General features: G+C 41.5%; 1 protein-coding gene across 1 annotated transcript; it reads right to left on the bottom strand.

The window, feature by feature from the left end:
• Nucleotides 1-5,659: 5,659 nt before the first annotated feature.
• On the bottom strand, nt 5,660-9,077 carry LOC139141201 (uncharacterized). The gene is made up of 2 exons (XM_070710825.1): nt 7,377-9,077; nt 5,660-7,180 (listed from the first exon to the last, which is right to left on the bottom strand). The coding sequence occupies exons 1-2, from the start codon at nt 9,075-9,077 to the stop codon at nt 5,660-5,662; spliced, it is 3,222 nt and encodes a 1,073-aa protein (XP_070566926.1).
• Nucleotides 9,078-9,726: the final 649 nt, after the last annotated feature.

The raw sequence follows: 9,726 nt of genomic DNA, 5'->3' as shown, positions 1-9,726 counted from the left end.
AACTTTCGAGTTAGATCAGCCACCAACAGCTGAGAAAAAATAAGTCAACATAATCATCAGAGTCAAGCGAGGTAGACAACGGCTTCACACATTATACTCCACAGAGAGGACATTCTTACACAATTCACAAAAAGCGTTCAAAAGCTTCGTTAAAGGCATTGTTCGCGATCCCAAGGATGGGCATGGCTGGTGGTGTGGCAAATGCAAAATGTTAGTCATGCTGAATCAAGGTGTAATCAAGTAATAGCTTATTTATAGATTGGGAAAATCCTAATCCTGATAGTAATGATGGAATATAAACTTTGTGAAAAGTTGAGAAAATTTGCCACTTCTTTGATTTGTATGTTTTACATTCATGTTGTACTAGCCTGTACTATACATGAACAGTCAATACACCTGGCAAGTATTCTGTGCTTTTCTTTTATAGTTAGGTCCCCGCAATCCGAGATAAGTCTTTCTATAGTGTCAACCATTCTCTTCGATTACTGTAATCTACTCCAATAAATTCCCATTTAACTCATTTGTATGATTACAGGGAAGCCTAAGCCTATCTCTTACAGTCTAAGATTTGAGATATTTGACAACAATATATATGCAATTTTCATATTTTTCATAGGCCTAAATAACACACAGAAGAAAGTCATACTCAATGTTTTGTCCAATTGAAAGTCAAATTTTCACCGAAACAAGTAGAGGTGGCCATCTGTAAGCCAAACGAGAATTAATATTAGCAAAGATGGATATTAATTGAGCCTTTCCCATTTCCGATCCCAGTTACTCATACAACGGGGTATAAGCGAAAGCCAAGAGTATCGAATGTGTTGAAACCTAAGTGGCCCCTATTCAGTACCACGTAGCCTACAGGTACACCTTAAAAGCATACTTACCAGGCCAAAATACCGAGTGTTGATTCCTTCAAAAGTGGCAACACCTGGAAAGACACTGCGGCAACCATTTATCTCCCTGATCTCTAACTATTTACCTCTACACCCAATAAAGCACCGGGACTCAAGACAGTTGTACATCACAAACTTAAGAGAGCGATCGAAGACACTCGCTACACAGAACGCAGGATGGAAGGCTGTAAAGACGATTCTTCAAATAGGCAAAAAAGAGGCTAAAAACAACACAAACATTCACAGCAACGACGACAGGTCGGGTTTTCTTCCTATACTACGGTACAAAACCAAACCAAAGGGTCTTTCAAAGTCCACCGCACTTCCCTTAAAGCCCGGCTCGAAATGGACTGGGATCATGATTAGTGCCAAGTTTGGTTGGGCGTTTTGGGGCATGGCTCTGCATAATGAGTCTGTTGGTAACGGTTGCGATCGTTCGCATTATCTGCGGATCTGTTTGCTCTCAGATCACGCTCAGGCTCGGACTAATATAGATACGTACAGCCTTCGTTTCAAGGTTCGTTTCAGTCTTGCCATGGCAAATACTCGAAATAAAAAAGAAAGGAAAACTATCAACTTAATCAAACAAGAGTTTGCTTGAATGAATTTACGGAAGTTTCAGGCCATATCACGTTCGTTATGTGAATGATTCAGCTGCTGACCGCATGTACATACGGAATATTGGCGCCATCTAAAGTCGAATAATTATCAAAAAAGTAAAAAGCTTATATCTGGGCTTTCTAAGAATGTATTGTTTATGGTACTTTTGTGTTTTTGTTTCCGACTAGCGGTAAATATGTTACCCCTAACCCATTCCTATTTTACTACCGAGGGCGTGACAGCCCTTCACAAACAAGTCGTTACACTCTCACACACCATCAGTTAAATGGAAAATAAGCAGATTATGACAGCTGAGAATACTAGCTAACAGAAAATCATAGTGGGTAAAATGCCTTAGAGGGGATGATTTCGATACTGGCCAACGGACTAACTGTTTTGTGCATATGTGTTCAAAAAATCACTTAAATTGACACAAACTGAAAGGCTTAAGCTTTGTAACTTTCAAATATGCAACTTTCCCCGATGAAACTATACATTTTGGAAAGGCCCATTTCAGAGCTTTCAAACAGTATAACATTTATATGGTTTCATAATTCATGGTTCAAGGCAGAACGGGAAACATTACCCCTACCCTTATATTATAATTTTGTTCAAAAAATCACTTAAAATTGACACAAACTGAAAGGCTTAAGCTTTGTAACTTTCAAATATGCAACTTTCCCAATAAGACTATACATGTTTGGAAAGGCCAATTTCAGAGCTTTCAAACAGTATAACATTTATATGGTTTCATAATTCATGGTTCAAGGCAGAACGGGAAACATTACCCCTACCCCTTATATTATAATTTTGTTTAAAAAATCACTTAAAATTGACACAAACTGAAAGTATAAGCTTTGTAACTTTAAAATATGGACTTTTACCAATAAGACTATACATGTTTGGAAAGGCCCATTTCAGAGCTTTCAAACGGTATAACATTTATATGGTTTCATAATTCATGGTTCAAGGCAGAACGGGAAACATTACCCCTACCCCTTATATTAAAATTTTGTTTAAAAAATCACTTAAAATTGACACAAACTGAAAGGCATAAGCTTTGTAACTTTAAAATATGGACTTTTCCCAATAAGACTATACATGTTTGGAAAGGCCCATTTCAGAGCTTTCAAATAGTATAACATTTATGTGGTTTCATATTGATGGTTCGAGGCAGAACGGGAAACATTACCCCTACCCCTTATATTATAATTTTGTTCAAAAAATCACTTAAAATTGACACAAACTGAAAGGCTTAAGCTTTGTAACTTTCAAATATGCAACTTTTCCCAATAAAACTATACATGTTTGGAAAGGCCTATTTCAGAGCTTTCAAACAGTATAACATTTATATGGTTTCATAATTCATGGTTCAAGGCAGAACGGGAAACATTACCCCTACCCCTTATATTATAATTTTGTTTAAAAAATCACTTAAAATTGACACAAACTGAAAGGTATAAGCTTTGTAACTTTAAAATATGGACTTTTACCAATAAGACTATACATGTTTGGAAAGGCCCATTTCAGAGCTTTCAAACGGTATAACATTTATATGGTTTCATAATTCATGGTTCAAGGCAGAACGGGAAACATTACCCCTACCCCTTATATTATAATTTTGTTTAAAAAAAATGACTTAAAGTTGACACAAACTGAAAGGTTTAAGCTTTGTAACTTTAAAATATGGACTTTTCCCAATAAGACTAAGCATGTTTGTAAACGCCAATTTCAGAGCTTTCAAATAGTATAACATTTATGTGGTTTCATAATTCATGGTTCGAGGCAGAAAGGGAAACATTACCCCTACCTCATATGTTGTAATTTCGTCCTTAAAAAATCACTTAAAATTTACACAAACTGAAAGGCATAAGCTTTGTAACTTTAAAATATGGACTTTTCCCAATAAAACTATACATGTTTGGAAAGGCCCATTTCAGAGCTTTCAAACAGTATAACATTTATATGGTTTCGTAATTCATGGTTCGAGGCAGAAAGGGAAACATTACCCTACCCCATATGTTGTAATTTCGTTCTTAAAAAATCACTTGAAATCGACACAAACCGAAAGGTTTAAGCTTTGTAACTTTTTAATATGCAATTTTTCCCATAAATCTATATATTTTTAGAAAGGTCTGATGCAGCACTTTCAAAAAATGTAACATTTTTATGGTTTCATCATTCATGATTCGAAACAGAAGGGAAACATTACCCCTACCCCTTATGTTACACACGGATATGTGGCATACGCGTAATAAAAAACAAGCTCATGCACCCACTAAATCTCAAGACACATACTTTTAATCTTGTTTTTCTTGTTTATTGCACTAAGTTCTTCCAAAATATATAAATACCTTATGAAAAATTGTTTGGAGGAACGGGAACTTAATTATTGGGTGTGAAATTTAGCAAATTTTACGATTTACGGCCAATGACCGATATAAAGTCTAATCGACGTTCGAATATTAATTAATCCCTATTAAGTTATATATCAATGAAAAGGCCATGATCTTGGCTTTCTAAAAATGTAACGTTTATAGTATTTTATTGTTTCTGTTTCCGTCGAGCGGTAGATACGTGACCCCTACCCAATTGTTGAAATCCAAGATGGCGGCCAAGATGGCGGCAAAGATGGCGCCAAATGAACCCCATGGGACACGATTTGATTTTGGGAACATCAAAATTCATTAAATATAGACCCTAAGGATTACAAAAATGTAGGTTAAAAAAATACATCCATGGGGTGCATGGGAACCCTACCTTCCGACCCGACTAAAAGGGACACACCCACCCATGCAAGAAATTTCTTGCAAGGGACACACCCATCCATGCAAAAAATTTCTTGCAAAGGACACACCCATCCATGCAAGAAATTTTTTGCAAGGGACACACCCATCTATGCAAGAAATGTCTTGCAAGGGACACACCCACCCGTGCAAGAAATTTCTTGCAACAGACACACCTAGACTGAAAGATTCAGTCGCGTGCGGGCGCTCCGGCGCACTGCGACCTACGACCCTTTACCACGACTGAAGGCACACTGTACTTGGCCGCGGCAAACTCAAAGAAAAAAAGTACCGCCCACAACTGACTTCACAGACTTTTCAAATATGTAAATCATGGTAGTGTAATTTGAATATTGCTCACGTGGGCTGTTTATGGCATAATGAACACGCGGTAGTCAAGACAACAATGTCAATCAACTGCATCGGCAGCGCCGACATTGCATAATCGCTCTACTCGGCAGATGAAAACAACGACACGTGTGTGTAAGCTTTATAGGCTAGCCGCTTGTCGGAGAAAAAACTTACATGTAGATACAATTGTCTGTATGGCTCAATTGACGCCTATAAAAAAAAACTCCATAGCGTCTTTCGCGCTGAGCGCAGCAGAATGTGCAGTCTGTGGGGAGCTCGGAAGAAAAGGTCGATCTTTTCGAAAACGACCGATATCGAGAAACTGAAGCAACTCTACACAAACAAAACATTGTACCGTACACACTAATCCAAACTTCCCTACAAAAATCTGAGGCGAAACTGTATGGGATGGGGATTTGAGCAAGGTTCTGGGTCAGTATAATAACTGGATCGACACCCGAATCAGCGTTCAACCGCTTTATTGACTAGAACTCAACAACACTAAAACTAGTACTGAACAGTAACATCTAGAACGTGAGAAAAGTATCCATTTTTGGCGGGATACCGCAACATCACAAACTCGATGTGATTGGCTAATGAATACTGAAAGCTGATTGGCTATCACAGTTCAGTCTGAATCCACACAAGTCCACGAAAATAAACTTTCATCTCCGATATTTCTCCCAGGCCGCGGAATTTATGAGAAATAGCTCAATCAATATATCGAATGAAAACATGAACATTGTTTTATCTAAACACCAAATGAAATGCGGAAATGTGTCTTTACTCAGTTATTGTAATGCACATTAATGAGAGCAAGAGTTAACTTCTAATGGGTAAAGTTTGTTCACGGGTCTACTTGTATGTCCCATGGCTGTCTTAATCTCCGCTGATCTTACAAGGTTGTCGCGTCCGTAGTTGAGTCTTTCAACTTTAGCCAAACTCCAATTTAGGCGTCGCTTCACGTCGTCCTGAACAAGTACTATGTCTCCAACCTTGATGGCATTTACAGTTTTTCCGGACAAGTTATGGCTCTCCGCGTAGAGCTGGTAAATACTCTGACACCCATCGACGCCAGAATCGCGTGTGAAGTGTAGTTAGCAGAGTATAGCGTTTGTTTAACTCATCGTGGTTGCCATATGTAGGGTCAGTGAGTTCGTCATCATCAACAGATAGATATGGCAACGTAGTCAAGGGACGACCATGCAGTAGATGAGCTGGAGTTAACGGTATATTGTCTCTAACGTCGGCAGAGACATACGTTATCGGCCGGTCGTTCAGCATTGCCTCGACTTCAGTTAGCAGGGTGTTCAGCTCATCGTAGGTTACATACGCACGTCCCAGAGTTTTCTTTATGGCGTTCTTCGTTAGCCCAATCAATCGCTCCCAAAACCCCCCAAACCATGGGGCTCGTTTGGGTATGAATTTCCATTCAACTCGTTTATTCACCAAGTAGTCCTTCACTTCAGGCGCGTCGAATAATCGGTTCAATTCGTCTGATGCTGATATGAAGTTAGTCGCGTTGTCCGAGATCATTTTACTAGGAAGTGAACGTCTCGCTGCGAAGCGACGGAATGCTTGCAGGAAACCTCTCGTCGATAAGTCAGTGACTAGCTCTAAATGAACCGCGCGTGTTACTGCACAGGTGAATAGGCACGCGTACACCTTAGTGTCACGTACAGTTTTCGTAGATTTGATGTACAACGCTCCAGTAAAGTCTACTCCTGTCACAGTAAACGGTGGTGTAATGTTCACACGGTCTGTTTGTAGTGCCTGTACTGGATATGTGTACGAAGTTCCGCTTATCTTACGGCATGTGACGCACTTTCTCAGGAGAGATCTCGCAGTATGTCGTAGTTTCGGGATCCAGAATCGCTGCTGTAAGTTTGTTACAGTTGACTGGACTCCAGCGTGAAGAAGTCGTGAATGTGCGTCGAGAATTAAGTGATCGGTGAATCGATGATTGTTCGGCAATAAAATCGGGAATTTCACATCGTAGCCAATAGGCGCGTTCTGTAATCTTCCATCGCATCTCAGTATTCCGCTTTCGTCGGCGAAAAGTTTCAGTTGTTTCTGTGTTGTAGCAAACTGTACTTTCTGTTGCACTGAACGTCTGCCGTAAGTCTCTTGTTGGATATGTTTGATCCAAATGAGTTCCGCGTGTTGTATTTCATCTGCAGTGATGGGTCCGCGTTTCCGAACAGTTGATTTCTTCAAATTCGAGACGAATCTTAAGACCAAGGCAGACACGCGAAGGAGTTTTGGCAGTTTGCTGTATCTGTTCGCGTCCACAATGAATTGTATACCAGTCACTGGCATTTCGCGTTCCGGTTCGCTGACAATTTTGTTATCTCCTGTTTGATCTGAGTTACCAAGGAGATCGTCGTCTCTTGCAGCTGACAGTGAAACGTGGTGTATAGCACTGTCAAACAGTTCGCTGATTGGCCAGTCGCCGTGGTGTAACCAAGAGGGTCCATTCCACCAAAGTTTGTTTGTCTCAAGGTTACGCGCAGAAATCCCTCGGGTTAGCAAATCTGCTGGATTTTCCTTGGTAGGACAGTATTTAGCTGTGCAGGAAATTCCTCTGATTTCCTTGACGCGATTGGCAATAAAGACTGGAAGTTTCTTGTCGCTGTTTAACCAGTGTAGAACTATCTCGCTGTCTGACCATAAATACACTGTTGAAATACGTAGTTTTATCCATAAATGCGTTGCACAAGAACTTTATTAGCCTGGAGCCAACCAAGGCAGCCATCAACTCCAACTGAGGTAAAGTTAGTTCTTTGAGAGGCGCAACTCGAGTTTTGGCCATCACGATTGCGGTCTTGTTGCCATGACGAAGGTATGCGACCGCACCATATGCCTTCTTGCTTGCATCGGCAAACACGTGTAAGTCGTGGTCTTGGCTGTCAGGTTGAATTGGAGAATCGAAGTACTGTCGCTTGAATTTCAGCTCTGTAGTTTTACTGAGATCATGCGCTATATCTGTCCACTGTTTACACATTTCGTTACCAAGGGGTTCATCCCAGGCCAGTCCTTTCTTCCATAATTGTTGTATGAACACCTTTGCCTTGACATGAACTGGAGAGAGGTAGCCAAGAGGGTCGTACAAGCTCGCTGTTGTTCTGACGACTTCGCGTTTCGTGGTGAGACTATCGATCGGTTTGTGATCTTTCTTGGCGTACGTTAGTTCATCTGTTTCAGTCAACCAACGGAGTCCAAGTGCGTTTACGTTAGTGTCCGGTTCGAGTTTATTGTCTCTTTCTGCAAGCACGCGAATATCTTCACAGTTAGACGACCAGCTTCGTAGATTAAATCCGCACGATTCAAACAGGTGGTTTGACTCTTCATAGTATTCGACCGCATCGTCGTTGTTATCGGTTCCGCTGAGGATATTATCCACGTAAATATTGTTCTCGAGGTCGGTCGAAGTTGGGGTGCGTTCGTGAGATTCTAAGTGGGTCTTTACAACCGCGTTGAGGATGAATGGGGAGCTGACGGCGCCAAAGAGTATCACCTTGAAACAATACGTTTTGAACGGACTTTCCGGGTTCATTGGTTCGGATAACCACAAGAACTTTGTAAACTGACGGTCACTTTCATCCAATCGCACGTGTAGAAAGGCCTTTTCGATGTCGCTCGAAAAGGCGATGCGGTTTACCCGAAATCGAAGTAGAATTTGCGTTAGGTCGTTCAGTAGAGGCGGGCCCGTTAGTAGGCAATCGTTCAAACTTGGAGAATCGGTCGACTGCTTGCAACTACAGTCATAAACAATCCGTATTGGCGTCGTGGCTGAATCTTTCTTGACTGGGTGATGTGGCAGATAGTGGCCACTGCGACGCTCGCTTTCATTATCTGTGGTTTTTTCGATGAAATCCCGCGCCTTTTGGTCGGAAATGATTTTGTCATAAGCCTCCAGAATGTCCGGTGTCAGTCTGCGAGCCATAGAACGCGTACGCATCTCCGCGATATTGTAGTTTGTAGGTAGGGCCGGGTGGTCTGGTTTCCATGGCAACCATGCCACATACTTGCCATTTTCGATGCGCAAGTGAGTGTCTCTGTACAGTTCGAAGTCATCTTTCGTTTTGTTGTTTTCGAGCAGTTCGTCTTTGATGCCGATTGTCTCGAGATCCCAATAAACTCTGAGTTGAGACTCCTCTTCGTAGGTGTCTGTGAGAATGTGTAGAATCGTGGCTGGGTTTTTGGTCGCCTTTCCTGAGTGAATGGGACCGGAAAGGAGATATCCGAACTTTGAGGACACGGCGGTAGGTCCTGAGCCACGAATCACGCGATCTTCTACAAAATCCCAATAATAGTCCGCACCGATCAACACAGATATCTCGAATGAAGTAGCATCCAAACGGGTGAGCATCGACGGGGGAGCTAGTTTCAGTTCTCGTAGGTAGGGTACATCGATGAGCGATCGTGTGACAAAGTTAGTCATTCTTGTGGTGATCTGAGGTACGACGAGCACAGAAATGTCTATTTTCTGTCCAGAGAGCGTATTCAGTGTAAGCGTGGTTACATCGATTGATCTTTCGCGAGGTTGATTGTCACCGAATGATGTCAGCCGAATTACTTCAGTGCCTTTAATCTTCAAACCGAGTTTTGTAGCGAAAGTTCTCGTGACGAATGAACGCGTAGCACCTTCGTCGAATAACACCGTAGCGTCAACTGTTTGGCGTTTCGTAGAGACTGGAACGACGGCTGTTTTGAGAAGGATTGGTCCGTTTCGCGAGTTACTGGCATTGTAGCTCTCCTCCGTCTTGGCAAATTGAACGTGTGTCTCAGTAGCTGGGGTATTTTCGGTTGCCTTTGCAGTTTTATCAGTGTTATTGTCCGTGTGATCTTGATGAAGAGACGTATGATGTTTTCTGCGGCATACACGACAACTGAATCTTGATTTGCACTCACTGACTCGGTGCTTTCCCAAGCAATTGAAACAAAGTTTATCGCGTTTCACAATATCAAGTCGCTTGGCGCGATCTGAGACGACAATGCAGTCGTTGGGAAAATGAGAGTCCTCACAATAGGCACACTATCTTGATTTCTTGGGTTTAGCTGGAGAAACTTTGGTGTGAAATGCGGTGGTC

This window comes from Ptychodera flava, chromosome 9, assembly GCF_041260155.1.
Source record: "Ptychodera flava strain L36383 chromosome 9, AS_Pfla_20210202, whole genome shotgun sequence".
In the NCBI taxonomy this organism is placed as follows: Eukaryota; Metazoa; Hemichordata; class Enteropneusta; family Ptychoderidae; genus Ptychodera; species Ptychodera flava.
This window is presented reverse-complemented; position numbering and strand designations above follow the sequence as displayed.